Source organism: Erithacus rubecula (assembly GCF_903797595.1).
Source record: "Erithacus rubecula genome assembly, chromosome: 1".
Taxonomy (NCBI): domain Eukaryota; kingdom Metazoa; phylum Chordata; class Aves; order Passeriformes; family Muscicapidae; genus Erithacus; species Erithacus rubecula.
This window is the reverse complement of record NC_136658.1, coordinates 16,137,688-16,160,049: the sequence shown is the minus strand read 5'-3', so window position 1 is coordinate 16,160,049 and position 22,362 is coordinate 16,137,688. Positions and strand designations below refer to the sequence as shown.

The 22,362-nt window shown below is 36.9% G+C and overlaps 2 protein-coding genes across 2 annotated transcripts in view; one reads left to right on the top strand and one right to left on the bottom strand.

The window, feature by feature from the left end:
- Positions 1-22,362, top strand: part of HHLA2 (HHLA2 member of B7 family) — a gene marked incomplete at its 3' end in the record, with an annotated part of 497,990 nt that overhangs the window by 186,146 nt on the left and 289,482 nt on the right. The gene's annotated exons all lie outside the window — the stretch shown is intronic.
- Positions 170-20,637, bottom strand: HJURP (Holliday junction recognition protein). The gene is made up of 13 exons (XM_079316046.1): positions 20,543-20,637; positions 19,711-19,777; positions 14,257-14,312; positions 13,653-13,692; positions 12,301-12,359; positions 10,370-10,430; positions 7,916-7,974; positions 6,864-6,962; positions 6,074-6,134; positions 3,550-5,114; positions 2,990-3,050; positions 2,733-2,820; positions 170-814 (listed from the first exon to the last, which is right to left on the bottom strand). The coding sequence occupies exons 1-13, from the start codon at positions 20,570-20,572 to the stop codon at positions 772-774; spliced, it is 2,289 nt and encodes a 762-aa protein (XP_079172172.1). The 5' UTR covers positions 20,573-20,637; the 3' UTR covers positions 170-771.

Genomic DNA, 22,362 nt, shown 5'->3' with positions numbered 1-22,362 from the left:
ATAGGTATAATAAAAATGTTGAAAGCAGATGTTTGTTCAGAACAGTTATTTATTTAGAACATGTATTGTATAACATAGAATTTAATTGAAACACAAAATACAATTATCAAACCTACTATAAAGTTTTATTGAACAATCAACTTTAGCAACTTACATAGAAACTTTTAACATTAACATTGCATAGCAGACTCAAGCCATAGCAGACTGCAGTGAATTTGGGTCTGTGTACATTCAGAAAACATGAATAAGAACCAATTTAGGTAAATGAGGTTGTCCCTTGTTACTAACACAATAACAATCAAAGCTTACATCAACTTTGGTGATCTATGAAAAAAATGTTAAAATTAACATGGCATACAACAGTGAATCTGGTTCTGTACTGATACACTCAAAAAACATGAATAGGCAGGAATTTAGGTAAATGAGTTTGTTCCTTATTATTAATACAATAAAAATAAAAATTTATTATCAAATTATAAAAGCAGATTATTTCTTTACAAATACTGCCAAGTATAAAATTCCAACTTGGTCATAAATTGAGTAAGAAGTGTCAAGTGCCCTGTCAAAAGGAACAAACTCTTTCCCAAAGATTTTATTACAAGAAAGTATAAACCAGAACTAGTTGTGTATTGCCTACATATAATTAAAAACCTTTGTCTCTTGGAAGAAGAAGCAACACTGAATAAAACCCAACCTATATAAAAGTGTCTTATCTCTATCAGTCCATGAATGTTTCTTGATGAGCTTTAACCAGAGTCATCCAAGGGATTCCTACAACTCATCCTCATCAGTGTAGCTTAGTTTTCTGTATACCCTAAGGAAAAAAACCCAAAACCTCTGTTTAGATGATCAAGTAAATTACACAAAAATACTATATTTGTTGAAACTGCAATGAACAGAATGAAATTGAAACAAGTTGTCAAAGCAAGGTATCTGAACATTTTGACTGTGAACAGCAACACAGCTCCTTGTCTGCTTTCCTGTGTGCTTTCAGATGGAGAGGAAGCTTTTCATGCTGTATCATTTTAATGCCTCTATAGTGCTACTACACCAAAGTAATGACTGGTGTAGTTATATATATATATATATATGTAGATATAAACTATAACTATATATATATATAGTTATATTTATATATATATATATAACTATAAATAGTTATATCTATTAAACTCTGAGATGCAATCTTTGAATGTATTCACAACTAGATAAAAGTTAAAGACATAAGTGAGAACATAAATGCATAAATTTTCTCTCATATTTTGAACTAATTTGGTTTATGTCTGACAATTAAGTGTAGCAGTAAAGCTGTACAACAGCATTCACACAGAGCTGAAGAAAAGTTCATTAGTTATAAACATTTTCTTTGCAGAAATCTTTTCTAATCAACTTCTAGATAAAGGCAATCTAGTTCCAGATAGAAAGACAATATTCCTTTTCACAGCCATTCATTAGAATATACAGCATTTTGCCACATGGCTTAGGCATTAAACTTCTGAGAGATCTGAAGCCATTAAAAAGCTTCACTGCTGGGAACCATAGAAAACTAAAAATATCACACCACAGGCCTCAGGAAGCTTTCCAGCTGACAGTCCATTTTGGCTACAAATCAAACACGTTTTTGTGCAATTAAAGAACAAAGAAATGGATTTTTATTCCAGATGACCTGGAAGAAAATCCTGAAATCTTGATTTCTCTACTTATATGCATTAAAGAAAGAAAAACCTTTTCCATTAGAACAGTAACTAATCTTAGAGGAATGGCTATTTTGTATGGGGAGACAGGATAACGTAAGGATTTCCTTCCAAAAGGAAATCCAAGAACTGCTCAGGTAAATGGACATACTCAACATCACAGAAATGTCCTTGCATATTCATCAGCTTGTCTCCAATCTTCCATTATATCAAAAATAATCCAAATATAATCTTTATCAATATTGTATGCATTGGTAACACAAGCCTCTAAATTTCAATTCCCTATTTCCTTAAACTGAAACACATTACAGTTAGAGCAAAAAAAGCATGTAAAAATGTTTTGGTAAAATTTTAGAAATTTTTAGAGAGCTTCTAATGATTTTTAAATCCTTAGAATATTAAATCTTGGTAATTAAAAATCCAAGAGAGCTGAGGCTTGATATTCTTTTAAAAGTTATATATATTCTAAGAAAAACAGACATATTAGGCCAGCATTCAGGGAACTGGAGAGTGCCATGCTTCCAGAGAACTAAAGAGACTGCCAGTAGTGACAACAGGAGGAGAGGATCTCTGATATGATCCAAGCAGAGCCACTGCTTGTTTACACAGAGCCAAAATACAGGTAATGATGACCAGATGCACAGAGGCCAACTTTTGCAAGTCCTTTTAAAAGACAATATGCTGCACTCCTCTCTGAAAGGACTTCTCAGCTTAAAGACACAGCCACAATCAAAACAATTCCATAGAATACCTAAAATAAAAAATGCCTCTAGAATGAACACCAGATAAGGACTACAGTAGGTATTCAGTTAAGTCATCTTCCTGTCCTGTGCTCAGCAACTCTCCTTGCTGGAATCTGGCTAGTTTAGACCAGACACTTGCCTCTCAGTGTTCAAGTCTACTGGTGTGATTAGCTTGGGCTCTCCCACACACATTTTCATTCTACAAGTATGCATGTCACCTCATATCTTTAATTCAGGCCAAGAGCAGTAAGAATTCATTTTGAAATCTCTTTTTGAAAGAGGCTATTACCATTACCTTCGGTGACACTTCCTCACATTCCTGGGAGAGCTGCAATTCTCTATTGCCCCAGGCCAACTAGGGTGCACATCTGCAGTCCCAGATTCTGGTGATGAGAAACAGTGGATGGAAAGGGCAAGAACAATGTTGAGTAGTCCAAAGATTACAGAATGGTGCTTAAGTATTAACCTATTTAAACATTGGAGATACTCCAATGGGCAAATTTTCCTTAAGAAAATACTCTCGCGCAAATTAATAAAGTGTCTGAAACTAACCTTGCAGGGAAGTGCCAGTATCAAGAAAAGTTTTATCTGAAGAATCATGAAATCCAGAGCCCTGAAAATAAAGCAGCAACACTTAACATTCATGAAAAAAAAAAAAAAATACTATTTCACAGCTTGCCTCAGAAAAAATGATAGTGAACTTGGAAACAAGAGTCTGATTTAAATCAACAAGTTCACTGATTCCTGTGAAACCATACAAATATTAATTTGTTTGTTTCACCTTGTCCATCTAAAAAATTAATGTCATCATTTCAGAAGGACATCACCATAACTGAGTCACTATTTGAGACCATTTTAACAAGTGACATTGTCTATTAAAATGGAATAATTTAAAACCACTTCAAATTTAATATTTATTGACTGCTTCCTCACTTGAGACAGGACACCTGATATTCTCAAGCCCCCACAACTGGAAAACATCCTTACTGATCAAAAAGCACTGCAAGTATGCTATCCCTAGTTCCAACAGCTTGCAGCTCCAATCCATTCTTAAACCCTTCTCCAAATATCTAAAGGTGCACAATTTTTTTTCCCCAATGTCCTTTAAATACCTGACAATGAGAATTGTGATCTGCAAAGAAGTGGGGGTTGCTGTAGTTGCTCAAAAAATCCATGCCAGCTGTCTGAAGATTACCCTTTTTATTGAGGGGAAGCTCTTGACATTTCTTTGAAGAAAAACAATGTCCTGGTATAAGTTTCAGTCGCTTTTCTGGTGAAAGAAGATAGTTTTGAAAATTTCCTGTTCTTTTAACTCTGGAAGTTGCAGAATAAGTTCGGACAGGAGAATTAACAAGAGCATTTACAGTTTCAGGCATCTGTATTTCTTCATATTTCCTGTAATTTGAAGCTGTCTGAAACCAAGGAAATTTTGGAACAGACTTGCTACACAATTTCTCACAGATCCTGCCATATTCTGTATCAAGCTTTTTAGTGGACCACCCAAAATTACTCTTCACTAATCTTCCTTTTTCTTCATGGTTCTGTGAGTTTATAAGAGGTCTTGTCAATGTCAAAGACTTTTGGAATTTTTCAGAACACACTTTGTAGTAGAGTTCATCAAATGCATCTTTGTATTTATTGGGTGTCTTTGAAGGATTCTGCTTCATAAACCAGGAAGAAAATGAGCCTTTGTGCTGGAAAGAAGTTTGTCTTTCAGAAATTATTTTTTCAGTATACATGAATGCAGTATTTGATGATTTTGCAGGAGAACAATTTATGATAGGCATAGAATTGTTACTATTGCCAGGGAAACTGCAAGCAGATGAATGCACCTCTGAGGTAACAACACAAAAGTCAGTTTTCTGAGTCTCACTCTTTTTTACAAAATGAAGTGCTCTTAAATATGAACTGGCAGTAGATGTTATAAAACTGGGTTCTGAGAAACGTTTGTAAGCCAGTTTTTCACTTTCTGCATATTCTGAATTCCTTGGTGAGGCAGTAGTCTGTAATTCATCTTCAACTAGAAATGTCTCTCCCATTCTATCCATAACATCAGGAAAAGCAGTGTATTTGTAAACTTCTTGGCCCTTTCCAGGGGCCAAATGTTCTAAACTTGAGTTAGAGTAGCCCATTTTGAGTGGATGTGTATCAGTATAAGGCACCAGATCAGATGAATTATTAATGAGGCAATTGTCACAAGAGAATTCTCTGCTCTCATTTCCAAAAGTTGGACTCCAGTTGTCTTCACTTCTACAGCTACTTGTGCTGTGAAACACTTTCTTTAGTTTAGAGGGTCTGAACCCTCTCATTTTGGGTAGGGTGACATTGAGCTTTGGTCTTTTAGAATGCCGTCTCTTGAACCTTAAGTGTCCCAACATGTACTTTAACACCTTCCTCTGAGAATGCTTTGTCATGAGCTTAGAAAATATCTCTACCATTGCTGGATACAAGTCTCCAAGAGTTGTGTTGCTCCAGGAGCAGTCCTCATCTGCATACTGATATTCTCCAAGAATACTATCATGAAAAGCCAAGCTCAGTTCTGGACTAGTTTTATGTCTGGGTGAGGCTATTGTATTTGAAGAACTGAGAGCACCAGAATGATGTAACTGTAGATATATGGAGGAAGAACATTCATTTAACAATTCTAGCTTCTTTCTACAAACAGCAGCTTGATTGCCTATTCAGAAAAAAAGACCAACAAAACAAACCAAGAATGACAATGAGTCAAAAAACAAAAACGGAAGACACAAAAAAAACCAAACCTATTAAGACACTCCCAGTAATCTACTGTATGACTTCAAAACAGCTGCATATGACCCAGATAGACTTACTGTAATATAATATTTCATTAAGTGCTAAGCTTAATTATTAATTAAACATCCATTAGTGCCAAGCTAAAACGGATGATTAACATGCAATCAATTATGGAAGAAATTAATACAATTCCTAACCACATAGAATTCACATATTATAGAAGAAAAATTAAATGTATTGGACAACACTCATTATGAAAAGTACCATAATATAAAGATATTCATTGCAGAGGAAGACTTCTTTGCTCTTTGTGACTCTTGATCAAAAGTAACAGTGTTATCCAAAAGGTTTTATTACTTTTTTTTCCTGTGTTCCTTGAAAGCTTTGCATTTGGAAAGTAAAAGGGCAGCTTTAGCTTTCAAAAACATGATGAAAATAATGCTTTTTGTGGTTGTTAAGCCACAAATATTTACAGCAAAACTCATAGGATTGCACCAAGTCTGGAAAGATTCTGAAGAAAGTTTAGTAGCAAAGTACCACTTTGACTACCAGTTATGGACAGACTCAAAGCCACTGTATTACATTCCCTGACTTTACAATAGGAAGAACTAAAAAATATTGCCTACAGTGAGATAAATAATGCTGAATTTTGTCACTAAAGCTGGATTTATGTATGCAAGTTATTTCCATTTTTCAAATACATTTTGCCATAACCAAAATCATGTCTAATTTCCTTCTGAAATCCAGCCTATTCCACTTCTTAGCTGGACAAATCATGCCATTGCATTTAATAGAAATGAAGTATTTTTTTCCAATGAATTTCAATAAAACCACATTTTCTACTTAATATATTTGACCAAGAGACAAAAAACTTCATTGTACCAAACGGTTCCTTCACTGGTGAAGTCAAACCATGACCTTTGGATGAACGTGGAGATGTTATCTGAAAAACAAAGAAAAAAAACCATCTATTCTTCTGAGTTTTTTGCATGTTAAAGATAACATCAAAACTTACTTGTGAATCCCTCTCCTCTTGCTATTCTGGGTCATGTACAGTTATGGCCTTTAGGGGCTCAGCCAAGTCCAGACAAAATGGAAGACATCTAGTCTAAGATGGCAATAAGAACTTTCAGGAGTTACTAGTTTAATCTTGGAAAGCTATTGATCATTTCTTTTCAACTTAGACATTATGTACCGTGCATTAATCCCCTTCCCAAATATAAGAACTTATCCATGGACATATATACACAGACCCCTGAATAATCTGGCTGTCTCTGGCAGCTCAAGGAGAAAGGACAAGCTGTACCCTGTATCACCACACATCACCTCTGATCTTCCTCACCCCCCAAAACAAAATAAAGCTAATTCTTTTTTTTTCACTGCAAAGCTCAAATTTAGATTTTTAGAGGATGTACAGCTCAAAGATCAACCTGCACATCATGGTTCAAAGAATAAAGCAAAAAAGTGAAGATGAATGTGTAAATCACTGGCTCTGTTTCTTCCATATCATAGCTGTCAAAACGCCAAGACCCTATAACTTTTACACAGACAACAAGCAGAAAGACAATGGCAGAACCACAGAGAAGTTGTGTTAGAATTCATTGTGCTACCCACTTAGAGCTCTTATTTGATTCCAAGTAGCTAATAACTGAGAAGAGGAGAAATAGGGTACCGTTATCCATTTGGGTATTTCTGTCTCATCAGCTTGTACTATCAAATCCACTTGAACTCTTCCTTTCTTTTGCATTTGTCCATCATCTACATTCAGATTCTTAGAGGAAAATAAAACTATTAAACCGTATAGAAACTACTGGCAGAGACAGCTCCAAACTGATTATTCAGATTTACTGCAAACTAGCAATCTTCACATGAGGATATACAACCAACATAAATTTATTGTTAATGTACACATTTTATGGAAAAAAACCCAAACCAAAAATCAACCCACAAACCCCAAGAGGAAAAGAAAAGAAAAAGGGGAAAGGGTTACAAAGCTCTGATAATTACAGCTGCAAATTTTTACATGTATTCTTCCCACCCTGTGAGAGCTCAAATACAAATTAAGGTCTATCCTGCAATAACCCTCTATGTAAAATCTAAGAGAATTTTGTAAGAAAAGGCAATTCCTTAGTCAAACTGTCACTTTCTGAAGCAGATTGTATGAGCTGCTGTCAGAGAGAGGACACTAGCACTATGCTCAACAAGTAAGGGAAGTAAATCCCATTTTTGGTAAAGGTGTTTGAGCAAGCAGAACACAGGATTAAAAGGGCTGCACACACAAAGTGTGTGTTCATTTTTCTTCAACAGTGTAAATACTCTGGGCAGTCCTGATCACAGTCTAGTTTGGGAAGCAACAGTAGAAGGGTCCAGTCTGCTTTTCTTCTAGCAGCCATTATTACACATTTACCATTTGCTTTAAATCATGTTACCAATATATGCTAGGCTCTCAGATCAATGACCATACTTTTTAGAGGTGTTTTCACCTTATGATCCATCTGGTCACTCTTTTTCTTTACCTATGAAAGCTTCAGAGTTGCCTTTTGGTGTACATTGCATGTACTAGTAAGCCATTCTATGGCTTTCTCTGCTAAAAATGTGCATTAAGATGGAGTCTTTTGCTGACTCTATCATCTCATGGGGCATGTGTGAACAATTCTAAGAGTTAATAGTTTCTATTGAACACAAAATCATTTGATGAACATATTAGACATCCAAAATTTTTACCTGGAGGTGAATGTCCTTAGGTTTTCTTCTTACTGAGACTATATCACCACTTCCTGCACCTGCAATTTGAAGGTAAACATTAAATAAAATATAGCTGCATTCAAAACAGGAATGTTTTTAAACACACACCATCCAAGTTATTGACTGGATTGTTTTCATTCTATAAAATAGTTTTCTACACTAAAAATTTTAGCTGTATTACATTCCCATTTCATTTCTAATTGAAAAGCATGGTTTGTGGGCTAATGAATGACTTGAGCAACAAAGGGTAAAGAACACATTTTTGCAAGCACTTCTTTAAGACTAGAATATTAAACATTTTATATAGTAAACATTTGTTACTATTTATAAAGACAAACATATATTAATATTTATATATTAAACATTTCAGGGAGTAAAATATTTTTTACAGCTCTTTCTTTTCTTGCTTTGTAAGGTTCATTATTCATTAAGGCATAATTCCCACTACATTCCTAAATATCCAAACAAAGATAGCAAGGACTTTCTATCACACTTCCTCTTAGTAGCCTCCTATTGGCAAAACCAGCTTGGAACTCAAAGTGAGAAATCAGGCACACTTGATATTATGAAAAAACAAATCTGAAACTTTAAACTCAGGTTTTAGGTGTTCTATAAATATTTTTGTGGATGAAACACAGCAATATATTTTTTCCTAGATGTAGCCAGACTTTCTAATTCATCATTAGCTAAAATCTGTCATCCGTGAGCATAAAATATATGAGTGCACTTTAAGCCCTGATTTCTGAATTTCCCTGGAGTCACCAGAGGGAAGGAAAAAGGTAAAGAGAATAACCCTGGAAACTGTGAGTGAAAAAAAATCTTGGTGATGATACCTACCACATGACTGCCTCATCATATCATTCTAATATTGCTGTTTTGGCCATACAATCGTCTTCCTCCAGTAGAATTGGGCACAAACCTGTCAGATTGCTTCCTAAATGTTCATCAAGATGAACAGACTAGACTGCTACAAAAATAGGCAGTTCTTGAAATAACAGAGCAACTCCTATGTCCAGGAACAATTGACTTCATCACATCAATTATAAGTTATTAGAAAACATCCTGTATCATAGAATGAGTTTATTTGTGGAATATTCTCCAAGTTAATCCTCCAAAAACTAATTTTAGTCTATCTTCAATGTACTGGCAAGCATACTTTCAAATCACTGGAACTTCAGTTATTAGCAGAGGTCTGTGGCAGAGAATGGAAAAATAAAAGTATTTTCTCCAGGGAACCTGAAAATGCTTTTAAAGGCCAAAAGGGAAATTCAGTAACTCATTTGCATCTCAAAGCAGAACAGAGAAGAAAAAAAGGAAAGTTCTCACCTTTCTCTCAAAAATATGACCTATAATACAGAAAGCTTTTTCACAGGAGATGCACCCAAACAGAATTATTACCTAAATTATAACTTATTCATCCCTTTGCCCAAGTAAATTCATTTTTCTGTGACAGTATCCTACTAGAAACAAGTAATTGTTCAGATATACTCTGCCATATTACTTCCTGTGAAAGCAAAGAGGGTAATCCTAATAACTACCCCTGTTAAGGATAGACTAATACTTGCAGGTCCAGGTAAAAGCTGTTCCACTTGACTTTTACCTGCTGTAGACAGGCTTTGCATACTTTCAATAGAAAAATGGCATATAATACCTGGAAGGAACTCTGCCCTCACTGAGATGTGGGAAGTATTCTAAATGAATACTAAAAATTGAAAACACATGCCAAAACTAAAATTTTTAGCCAAAGCAGCTAAGGACAGATTTTTGCTTAAGTTAGTATGTCCTATTGGTAACTTCTTATGTATTAAAAAAACCAACCAGAACCAAACCAAGAAAAAACAAAAAAAGCCCAAAAAAACCCTACCAAAACAGCCAAAACACCATACAGCCAAAACACCAGGGTGAACTCATTTCTTGTGTGAGGAATCCAATCCCATATCCCTAAGAATCTAATTACTACATCTTACAGTATTTGGAGGTAGCTGGAACTCATGGAGGTTTCAACAAATCTCTCCAGTGTCTTCACAGACCATTCATAAGAGGAGGAAAAGTGAATAATGAAAATACCAGAGTCTGAAGCACTTCACTCTCTTGTCCCAAAAGACAAACGACATGTACAAGCAGAACTAAAAAATATTTACTACAGTGACCTAATGCTACTGAAATTTCTGACCCTGCATATCAGCCCCTGAGGCTGCATATGAAAATCTGGATTTATGTATGCAAGTTATTTATTTCCATTTTTCAAATACATTTTGCCATAACCAAAATCATGTCTAATTTCCTTCTGAAATCCAGCCTATTCCACTTCTTAGCTGGACAAATCATGCCATTGCATTTAATGGAAATGAAGTATTTTTTTCCAATGAATTTCAATAAAACCACATTTTCTACTTAAGATATTTGACCAAGAGACAAAAAACTTCATTGTACCAAACGGTTCCTTCACTGGTGAAGTCAAACCATGACCTTTGGATGAACGTGGAGATGTTATCTGAAAAACAAAGAAAGAAAAAACCAACTATTCTTCTGAGTTTTTTGCATGTTAAAGATAACATCAAAACTTACTTGTGACTCCCTCTCCTCTTGCTATTCTGGGTCATGTACAGTTATGGCCTTTAGGGGCTCAGCCAAGTCCAGACAAAATGGAAGACATCTAGTCCAAGACCGCAATGAGAACTTTCAGGAGTTACTAGTTTAATCTTGGAAAGCTATTGATCATTTCTTTTCAACTTAGACATTATGTACCGTGCATTAATCCCCTTCCTAAATATAAGAACTTATCCATGGACATATATACACAGACCCCTGAATAATCTGGCTGTCTCTGGCAGCTCAAGGAGAAAGGACAAGCTGTACCCTGTATCACCACACATCACCTCTGATCTTCCTCACCCCCCAAAACAAAATAAAGCTAATTCATTTTTTATCACTGCAAAGCTCAAATTTAGATTTTTAGAGGATGTACAGCTCAAAGATCAACCTGCACATCATGGTTCAAAGAATAAAGCAAAAAAGTGAAGATGAATGTGTAAATCACTGGCTCTGTTTCTTCCATATCATAGCTGTCAAAATGCCAAGACCCTATAACTTTTACACAGACAACAAGCAGAAAGACAATGGCAGAACCACAGAGAAGTTGTGTTAGAATTCATTGTGCTACCCACTTAAAGAGCTCTTATTTGATTCCAAGTAGCTAATAACTGAGAAGAGGAGAAATAGGGTACCGTTATCCATTTGGGTATTTCTGTCTCATCAGCTTGTACTATCAAATCCACTTGAACTCTTCCTTTCTTTTGCATTTGTCCATCATCTACATTCAGATTCTTAGAGGAAAATAAAATTATTAAACCGTATAGAAACTACTGGCAGAGACAGCTCCAAACTGATTATTCAGATTCACTGCAAACTGGCAATCTTCACATGAGGATATACAACCAACATAAATTTATTGTTAATGTACACATTTTATGGAAAAAAACCCAAACCAAAAATCAACCCACAAACCCCAAGAGGAAAAGAAAAGAAAAAAGGGAAAGGGTTACAAAGTTCTGATTATTACAGCTGCAAATTTTTACATGTATTCTTCCCACCCTGTGAGAGCTCAAATACAAATTAAGGTCTATCCTGCAATAACCCTCTATGTAAAATCTAAGAGAATTTTGTAAGAAAAGGCAATTCCTTAGTCAAACTGTCACTTTCTGAAGCAGATTGTATGAGCTGCTGTCAGAGAGAGGACACTAGCACTATGCTCAACAAGTAAGGGAAGTAAATCCCATTTTTGGTAAAGGTGTTTGAGCAAGCAGAACACAGGATTAAAAGGGCTGCACACACAAAGTGTGTGTTCATTTTTCTTCAACAGTGTAAATACTCTGGGCAGTCCTGATCACAGTCTAGTTTGGGAAGCAACAGTAGAAGGGTCCAGTCTGCTTTTCTTACACATTACATGTCTGCCATTATTACAGATTTACCATTTGCTTTAAATCATATTACCAATATATGCTAGGCTCTCAGATCAATGACCATACTTTTTAGAGGTGTTTTCACCTTATGATCCATCTGGCCACTCTTTTTCTTTACCTATGAAAACTTCAGAGTTGCCTTTTGGTGTACATTGCATGTACTTGTAAGCCATTCTGTGGCTTTCTCTGCCCTACTGGTATTACCAAGACAATAATATCACTTGTCATTGCTCTTTGTGACACTATTTATTGAACTCCTCCTTGGCTAAAAATGTGCATTAAGATGGAGTCTTTTGCTGACTCTATCATCTCATGGGGCATGTGTGAACAATTCTAAGAGTTAATAGTTTCTACTGAACACAAAATCAGTTGATTAACATATTAGACATCCAAAATTTTTACCTGGAGGTGAATGCCCTTAAGTTTTCTTCTTACTGAGACTATATCACTACTTTCTTCACCTGCAATTTGAAGGTAAACATTAAATAAAATATAGCTGCATTCAAAACAGGAATGTTTTTAAACAAATACTGTTTAAACACACAGATTGCACTGTTTTCATTCTATAAAATAGTTTTCTACACTATAAATTTTAACCATTACATTTCCATTTCAATTCCAGCTGAAAACTATGGTTTGTGGGTTCATAAATGACTCGACTGGAGAAACGAAGGACAAAGAAATCTTGTTTGCAATCGCTTCTTTAAGTGTTATATTAAAGATTTCAGAAAGCAAAATATATTTTAAAACTCCTTGTCTCCCATCTCTTCCTAGACCATTTATAGGAAGAGAAGTCACTTACTTGTATGCTGCTGTGAAAATACCAGTCTGAAGCACTTCACTCAGTTTTCCCAAAAGTGCAAAAGACAACATACTCTTACAGGAGCCAAACTACAGCTGCCTCAAATTTTTTTCCTCTATTTCATTGAGCAGGTTAAGAAAAAAAAGTCTGCTTTCTATATCAGCATAAATTATTTTATTATTCAAATACTTATTTGACATTTTCCTGTCAAATAATAGTAAGAAATATTTCCCTCAACAGGGAAGTAATTGCCAGCTTTAGAGGTAGCTATGTATATGAACAAGTTAATTTAATACCTGCATATTTAAAGCCTAAGCTAACCATACTTTACTGCAACTGCTCTTTCCTCCATTAACTTCTAACTACTGCCCAGCCATAGCTTAATCTTTGAAAAATTAAAGTTTTTATTTGCTCAAGTATAAAAAATCTTGAATAATACTAGTTTTAAATACTAAAAAAAAAACCTCAAAGACTGATTCCACTAATTAATGCAATCAAATAATTATTTGGGAATATAAGGTCAAAACCTCTCCACAAAACTTCACAAGACTGATGTAAAAACCTTTACAAGCACAGCTGAAAAATTGTTGCAATTGACTCCAAGCCTCTGTTTACCACTCCCCTAATATTTGATGCATCTCTTTTAATACTAATAAAATTCCCACTGACATCCAGGCCAAGGTTTATATTTCACTGTTCCTTTCTTTACTAAGAAAGGACAGTTGATCATATTCCACACTGACTTTCCAATGTATCAGGGAATCTGTACTGAAATTTCAAAGAGGAATATTAATATTGCTTTCATAAAACTACCCATACCTCAGACTCTTGCTATTCCTTTTGTCTACCTTCTGAAACGGTACAGAATGTTCATAAAAACTAATTTTACTATATTAGAAAGTGATGAAAAATTTTCTTAACAAGTTAAAAGTAGTAAATTAAAAAAACCCACCTGAATCGGATGTATCCACACAAGATTTCTCAGAAGATTCCTTAAAAGCACATGAAAAGAATTTTAATACCTGATAACTTAAGCTATATTAATTAACCTGTAAAATTTTCTGCTTTCAGTACTTGCTTAATTTTTTGAGGGGTGGTGATAGTGAAACAAACAGTTGTATTCCATAAATTCTCTGCAAGTCACCATCTTTATTAACAAATCTATACACAAACTTAGAGTCAAAAGGAGCTATTCTAGACTATACAGATTTTACAAATACTTCTACAAGTTAGACCCACATATTGTCTAAATAAAAAGGCATTTGATGATTAAAAGCCTATATCCAACTGCTCTCTCTTCACCTTCAAATAAACCTGATAATTCAGCTTAGATCCACAACTGATATCGTGGTACAGGGCCACCTGCTCATAAATAATTTCTTAGCTTTTGACTACATAAATACATTTTCTCAAAGAGGCTATCATAGGATGGTTTGGGTCAGAAGGGACCTTAAAGATCATTTAGTACCAAACTCTCTGATGGTCAGACTGCTCAAAGCCTTCCACAGCCTGGCCTGGAACACTCCATAAAAACAGATGCAATGTGGTGCCCATACCTGTTGTACTGCTGAGTGTTCATCTTCAAAATCACTGCTCTGTTGCTTTGGTATTTCTTAGCATGAATGGGAGGGGAAAAAAAAAAAAGAAAAGTTCTATTACTTTTACAATATCTATCCCCTCTTGTAATTTTTGTTTTAAATTTCTTTTATTTTTCTCCCTATTTATGTCTTATCACAGTGACTTTAGTAATTGGTTTCTTTTTCTGACTCACTCTGGCCAATCACAGTACTATGAAACACAAACCAAAGTACTCCAGCACACTTTTTATCACTCTTGAACAGTGCAGGAAACCTGTTTTGTGTGCTTTGTGTTCAAGGCACCTGTGCCTATCTTCTAGCATGGTATGTGCTGTTTTTACAGTGGAGTGTGATACCCTTGGTTGGCTCAAGTTGCTTTCAAAATGGTCTCTTCAGCACTTGATTATTCCAAAATAAGTCTACTACTTTGAACTTCTTTGCAGGAAATTGAACAAATTTTACTTGAAGTTTTAGCCCACATTTGTCAGACACCTTTCCCAGTGGTCAGTCCTACCTGGTATCATCTGAGAGGTAATTAAGGGTATCCTCACTTCTGTTATTTACTTAAAGTATAAACCAATCAAGTGCACAGGACAAATCCTGCAAAAAAAATCCCCCATGTTTCCCTCAAGTTTGGACACAGACCACTGATAATTATTCTAAGCACAGTTTTCCAACCAGTGGCTATAAAACCATTCTCTCATAAAATTCATCAAACATGTAACTAGAAGGCTCTGGCTTAAGTCTGTAACCTTCTCTGGAAATTACTCTTCATTATTCTGCAAAACAGTTCTGCAGTACTTCCTTTACAATGTATTTTTAGAAGCTGAAAAGTGCATTTTCCAAACATATCTGGATTGGGGACACAGGAAATTAGAAGAACACAGTAGCTTCCAGTTGTCCAATTGAAATCCCTTACTGAGCAAGGTCTATGAAACACCACTGAGAATATTTTGTTTCAAAAAAAAAATTCAAGGAAAGAAACCATTTTAAGTGGCTAATATATGACAAAAATATTACTTCTCTTGGAGGCTGAAATTTAACATACCTGGTCCTCCCCTATTCAGAGCTGCCATATACTAAAAAAGAAAGACCCACCACTCAAAGGATTGTCATTTTAATCAGTGAAACTTGATGAGGGTGCTGGACATTCTATCCACACAGCAAAACTTGAATCTAGCAAAATTCAGAACTGTGAGTTGGAAAAAACACAACTTATATTCCAGGGGAAGAAGTTAATTGATAAATATTTGGTTTAATGTTTACACTTAATTGCACAATACTTTACGTGTCTTACAAAACACATAGGTCTACTTAAGAATAAACAAGTAAAATTCATGCATTAGTTTCAATAACCCATAGTAAGAAGTATCTTTTTCCTTTTTTGGGTTGAGGGCTTTAGATGTGTTGGATGTTTTGTCTTTTAGATTTTTTTTAAGGCTAACAGCAACCACAACCAGACAGCTCAAATCTTTACTCATGTGTCTTTGTGTTTCAAAAAAAGTCAGAGCAAGATAGGGTTTTCTTAACCTGGATACATTTGATGAGATTCTTTTTTTCATAGAATATGTAATATTTTTTTATAGAACATGTAAATATTCTCTAAATATATTGTAAATGCAAATCTATGCAGGCTTGTTTTTTATAAGGAAAGCTATTCATCCAACTTTAATATTTAGTTAGATATTTCTTCCTTAAGATAAGATAACTTAAAAAAATTTAAATAATACTTTTCTTGAGTTACATTAGAAGCTGCAAAAATACATATTACCCATTTTTCTGCTTTTCTATGTCATCTGTAATGCAATACACTAAATCTAAAATTAATAAGATCAAGACTTTGTAGCATTAAAGAATGCCAAGTAAACTACTTTCTTTTAAGAGCTTCTAAGACATTCAGATCTTGAATTAGACCAGCAAAGATTAGCAAAATATTTCTTCTAAAAGATGTCAAATACCTTATCTTTGAAAAAAAAAATTACTTTCTTTCCAAGTTTTACCACAGACTAGCCAAATATTGCACTACTTGGCCCCATCAGCTAAATGGAGCAAGAGGTAAAGGTCTGGACCATCTGAAACTTTTTGTACCAGACCCTTATTTGCCAGCTCTACATTTAAATTTCTTCAAAGCCTGTACCTGACCACTGTATGGAGCAATTTTCTGGTAGTGTTGTGGAGGAAGAAAGGTGCTAGGCAGTGCTTTGTCCAGTGGTGTTCCAAATAAAAGTTTCTCAGATGAATGCCATAAAATAACAGTGTAAAACCACCACTTCAAAATCCTGAGCAAATACAGCCCAACATATCTTTACTGAACTATACTGGAAAATTCCCTCTCCCCCATCATTTATCCCAGTAAAAATATATATTTTGTTGGAACAGACAACTTCTTTTCAGAAAAATGCTCAGATGTCACAAATCCCCCTAAGCAGTATCATATTTACACTTTGGTGTACAGACTTGTTTTGATTTATATCCTGGAACTTGATTTCTAATGAAGTAACTGTATCCTACTTTTTCCTGGATTCATTGAATATACTGAACAATCTGCTAAGTGTTTGATAGCCCAGTATGGAGATTCATTAGATTCTTATAGTACATATTTTTTAATATGCCCACTTATCTAGTAATTTTCAAAAAGCTAACAACATTCATATTTCTCCACTACATGCACATAAGTCAGGTTTGGAACTGTTAAGATTCCATGGTTATTGGACAAAACTGACAAATACAACAAAAAACTCTTTGATTAATTGATAAGGAATGCTTATTTAAATCAACTTGTTATGATAGTACCACAAATTATAATGTATTCACTCATCTTAAATACTTTAAATTACATTTCTGAATCCTTTTGAACATAAGTATTGCTGTTTAATTAGATGGTTGTCACACAAAACCCAGTGAGTATTCTAAAGGGTTTTGCATGAACCTGGATATCTTCTTTTAAGACAAGACTCTTTGGATAAGATAATTTATAGCAGGTTTTTTTTTAAACACTTTACCTGTATTCCATTGACTTGGCCTATTACGCTGCAATAAAAAAAAAAAAAAAAAAACCAGTCAGAATAATCCAAGAATAGCAAAATAATTTTAATTATTGCCTTTATTTACTTTAGAATAGCCCACAACTACATAGCCATTTGATTTCCTCAGGTTTTCCCATGGCCTGACCAGAAAAGCCACAAATATCTAGTAAAACTCACCTGACCACTTTTCCCCTTACTTTTGCTGCTAAAAATCACTGCAAGAACATCCCTTGGTCCACATAAGAGGCTAAGACAGAATTTCCCTTAGAGTCTTTAATGGATTTAGTTGGGAAACTGGTGCAGCAACGCCGAGTAGGCTGTGCAAGAGGAGTGGAAAGGGAGCCACAAATACATCCTCTTTTTGGTCTCTGTTACATCCACCCTTGTTCCCTTGGACTGAAATTCATTCCTCATGCCCTCACTCTGTGTTAACTACCAAGGCATACCACACAGGCCATGGGCTTATCTGACACACTGCAGAGATTCTTCAATTACTTTGATAATTAAATATTTCAGAGGGAAAAAAACCCAAAAACTAAAAGATCAGGAAGCCCTGTGTAATTGATGAGCTGATTACCTGAACCAAGAGAAATTGATTCAATATGTTAACTTCACTGAAAAGATTCTGATCAGTTCCAAAAATAGACATTCTCAGCAGACAGAAATTACAAAAAAAAAAAAAAAAAAAAAGCTGGTTTACAAGTGATGCTAACCACTGATAAATGGTCAACTATTTTAGTCTAATGCATCTGAACATCTTAAATTATTCTAAAACCCAGTTTTAAGGCAGAAATTGATCTCATTAATACTACCTAAAATATTATATAGCACGGCAAAATTAGAATATAATTCTATCTATCTACACATACATAAAGAAAAAGTGCTGCTTTTGGCTGCATGGTAGGACTGTATTATTAAATACCTTAAACATTTCCTTTTTCCATTTTTTAATTTCCTTTCTTGACACTTGCCCCCATTTTTTTGGTCCTAGAAAAAAAAAAGTAAAAATATTAACACATCTTTTCTTGTAACAAACAAACAAACATTTAGGAAAAACATGTTACAGAACAACAAAGCATTATCAAATCTGAACAGTCTCCACTACACTTGCTGAAATAAAAATTTAGGGGAAACCAACGGAATACAGTAATCCAAGTTAATTGAGAAGACAGCCAAGGCAATACATGCTGAGTCTAGCTTTCAACAATGCAGAACTGTATACAAGCTTTGCAGCTGAAAGAACTTGAGAGCAGGTGAACCTACAGACACCAATTCTCTCCTGAATCAGAGAATAGGGAAAGGTGAAGGCACACAAAGAGAGCAACTTAGGGACACTAAAGTCGGTGCAAAGGAAGGAGAGGGAGGAAGGGGTGCTCTGGGCCTTGGAGATGGAATTGTTCTACAAGCTGTGGTGAGGACTATAATACTTACAATACTTATTACTTACTTCAAATACAATACTTATTTCCCTGTAAGTTGTGAAGTGAATAGAAGGATGGAGAATTCAACTCACAGCCCATGATAAAAAAGTAATCCTGCTAGAACGTGTGAATGCTGAGAAGCTGTGATCTGGTGAGAGGCTTGAAGAGAGAGAGAGAGAGACCCTTGGTTCCAGAGATAGAGTAAGAGAACCTTGCTTTTATACTAGAACAGCTCATCCTTAAAAATTGCAGCCCATGAACTAATGGCCCAAGGAAAAAAAATAGTTGTGAGAAGACTGCTCTGCCCATTGACTGACCCACACTGAAGCAGGTTTTGGGTAAGACTGTGACTTGTAAAAATTAAAACCACGTTAAAAAAGTTAACAGAAAACTCTCTCCTGCAGAAAGGAACCAATGGCATAGCAAAAGAAACTCTTCTCCCTAAGCGAAATAAGAACAAATTTTAAAAGTGATTTGCTGACCAAAACTCCCATGTTTTTGTTTCCCTGTGGTGTTGTTGAGAAAGAAAAAAAGGCTGGGGGTGAGGGGGAAAGTACTCTAAAGGTTTTAGTTCACATTACCTTCTTTTCAGTTCTGTCAATAAATGTACCTTCATACCTTTTGAAGTGTTTTTCTACTAATCTTTATCTCACCCCACAAGGTTTTTAATTGTTTTTCCCCCTCCTCTGTCCTTTGCTTCCTCTCAGTCGTCTCCATTACGTTTCTTCTTATAAATCATCCAAATATTACCCATTTTTATCCTGAACTTTGATAATAACTATTGTCTTGTTTTAAATGGGAGCATGAAATAGACTAAAAGTGCACATATGAGTAAAGTAAACTCTTAGTATTATACCAAAGTCTACCTATGAAATGTCATACCTTAGTGAGCATCTGTCAACCTTATACTGTAGATGCCAACACTTGTATGCTTTACTAAGTCTAAAGATAAAGAATGTAAACTTGTAGCTTCAAGGAGTTCTTACCCTCAGGTGTTTGATAAGTGAGAGTATCCAGGGAAACAACGAAGTCATCTTCAAAAGGATGATTATACTAAATAAAAAAAAAAAAAGCATGAAATATTAGAACAAACGATCAAAACAACACCTTTACATTCATTTAATGCATTGTTTTTAGGATAATTCTTTGTTTTATCCTAAACACGAAGTTATCAGTGTGTTGTTTTATTGGCTAAGCGATCTGGATATATTAACTCCTAGAAGAAACCAGTGTATTTTAAACACGTGTGCAAGACATTCAAGCCTCAAGGTCTAAGCCAGCCAGTGCCAAAACAGGGCTCCAGAGAGTTCTCAAAAGCACTTAAGTCACTCTCTTACAGTTTCACACAAACTTGCATTGCAGAGACTAAAAGCAGCCCCCACCTAAGACGAGAAAAACCTTCTAGAGCCAGATTCAGCCCGGTGGCAGCACAAAACATCTCCCGAAATTCGGAATAAAAGGAGTAATGCCGGAATAAACGCGAGCGTCTGTGCACGGAGGAGGAGCATTCCCACACCTTTAACACAAAGCACCGAGGGAGTCTCCCGCTTTCTTTTCATGGAAAACTCCTCCTCTGACGCAAGCTGATCGCGGTTAAGGACACAATCAGGTCATCGCGCTCTTGTGACTCAGTCGCGTTCCCAGCCCTGGCAGCCCCAGGTGCCCGTTTTGAGGCTGCGTTCCGGGAGCTGCCTCTCCCGGCCCGCTCCTGCCAAAGCTCCGCACAGACCGCGCCGCTGCTCTCAGCCCCCGCCCGCCTCAGGACGGGAGGAGCTCAGGCGGCCCGCAACCCGCGGCCGCCCCGCTCGCACGGCTCACCTGTTCCAGGATGCGGCTCATGGAGAGCATGAAGCGGGCGTTGCTGTGCCGCAGCCCCTCCCGCACCGCCGCATCGTGCTCCGCGGAGCAGCGCGGCTCCATGGCGCCGGCCTGGGCGCTCGGACCCCCCCCGCTCGCCGTAGCGCGTTCGGCGGTTTCGTCCCCGATTCAAATCACGCGCCTCCTCCCCCTCGCCGCCTCCCATTGGCTCTTGCTCAAATCAGTCCTGGGGCTACAGCCAATCCAAGCGCGCGGTGGAGGGTTTTGTGTTCTGATTGGTTGTCGGAGCTGCGGAGTGCCCGATCACCCACCCCCCCCCCCCCAAGTCCTGGCTTTCAGAGCCGAGCCATGCGCGGAGGGGGGTCACTGTTCTACCTGGCAACAGCGGCTGCCCACGGACTCCCATTGGCTGCGGGGCCGACGGCTGCGGCGGCGGGCTCCCATTGGCTGCGGCGCACGGCTGGGTGCAAGGTCCGTGTCCCGCCGGCAGACGCGCCGCCGCGGGGGCAGGAGGTGGCTCGGGGCTGTTTGCGGCCTGGGCGGCTTGTGGCACACATTTGCAGATTTACAGAGCGTTGTGTCCCTCTGGGATTCGCACAGACGGCCAGAGGAGTCGGGGCTGGGCAATCTGGTGCTCTGCGCCCGGCAGTCACACCCTCCCCAGTCCCTCTGCTAAGGCGCAGGCTGGAGGCCCCTGGGGCAGAGTGGAACTAGCAAAGCCAAAGCGTGACCTGCTCTCCTGGTTTGGAGAACAGGTGTCTGCCAATAAAGGCAGAAGCTTCTCTTTGATATGGAGAATATAAAGCCCCTTCCGTCAAATTATTATAATTTTGAAATTAAGGGGCTCTCAGAAAAAGATAGGGGAATTAGGAATAAAAATTATTTACTTGGAAAATTAAAATAGAAATACAGTATTACAGAGAACAATCCCAAAACACTGACACAGTCAGAATACAGCCTGACACCCTGTCAGTCAGTCAGGGTGTTTGTAACAGTCCCATTCAATGGTGGCTGCATCCTCCTGCAGTGGCAGGTGTGGTTCAGCTGGAGCAGTGCTCCTGTAGAAGGTGCAGTTTTCCTCTGAAGGTCCAGGGATGATGTGGGAAGGTCTGACTTTCCTCTGGAATCCAGTGGAAAGATGGATAATTTGGTGTCCAAAATCTCAGTTTTTATTTAGGTAGGAAAGGCTTGGCTCCTCCCCCTGGCTGGAGCATCTCCCAGTGGGATGATGTAATTTTATCAGTCATACAGTGGGACTGAATGGCCCATTAGCAGATGATATCTATCTTCCTGGAGGGAGGATGGGTTGTGGAAAAGATAAAGATGATTGTCCCACCTGGTTTTAAAGATGGCCCATTAGCAGATGGTATGTGCCACAAAGATGCAGGTCATTGCCCCACCCAGCTTCAACAGATGGTGACAGAATACACATTTCTGGTCACATCAACCCAACACACCTGCCCACTGGCACTGGTATTTTGGATACCATTCCATTCCTTCCCAATATTCTTCAAGTAACCATTGTTTTTTTACAAATAAAGATTTTTTTTTTTAAAAAAGCAAAATACCATCTGCAGATCTAATTCCTTGGAACCTCCCATTACAAAAACATTTGCCATTTTGGTAATGTAAAGACAGATACAATTTATGTAATCCCTTGTTATTTAAAGCTGATTGGTGTTTGCTCATTATTCAGTGGTATTAATTTTTTTTTTTTTTTTTTTTTTAATGGTAGGACTTCAGAAGAATACATTGTGTCATCTAAGAAGCTGTCGCTAAGTCCTTACCCTGTTTCTGGCAGCTCTTATTCTTTTTCTGGC

Coding starts and splice junctions, on each gene's coding strand:
- HJURP (XM_079316046.1), bottom strand. CDS start 20,572: ATGCTCTCCATGAGCCGCATCCTGGAACAG. Junction 10,431..12,300: donor TTAAGGGCATTCACCTCCAG/GTAAAAATTTTG, acceptor TTTGTTTTTCAG/ATAACATCTCCACGTTCATC. Junction 815..2,732: donor GTGAGGAAGTGTCACCGAAG/GTAATGGTAATA, acceptor TTTTTTCCTTAG/GGTATACAGAAAACTAAGCT.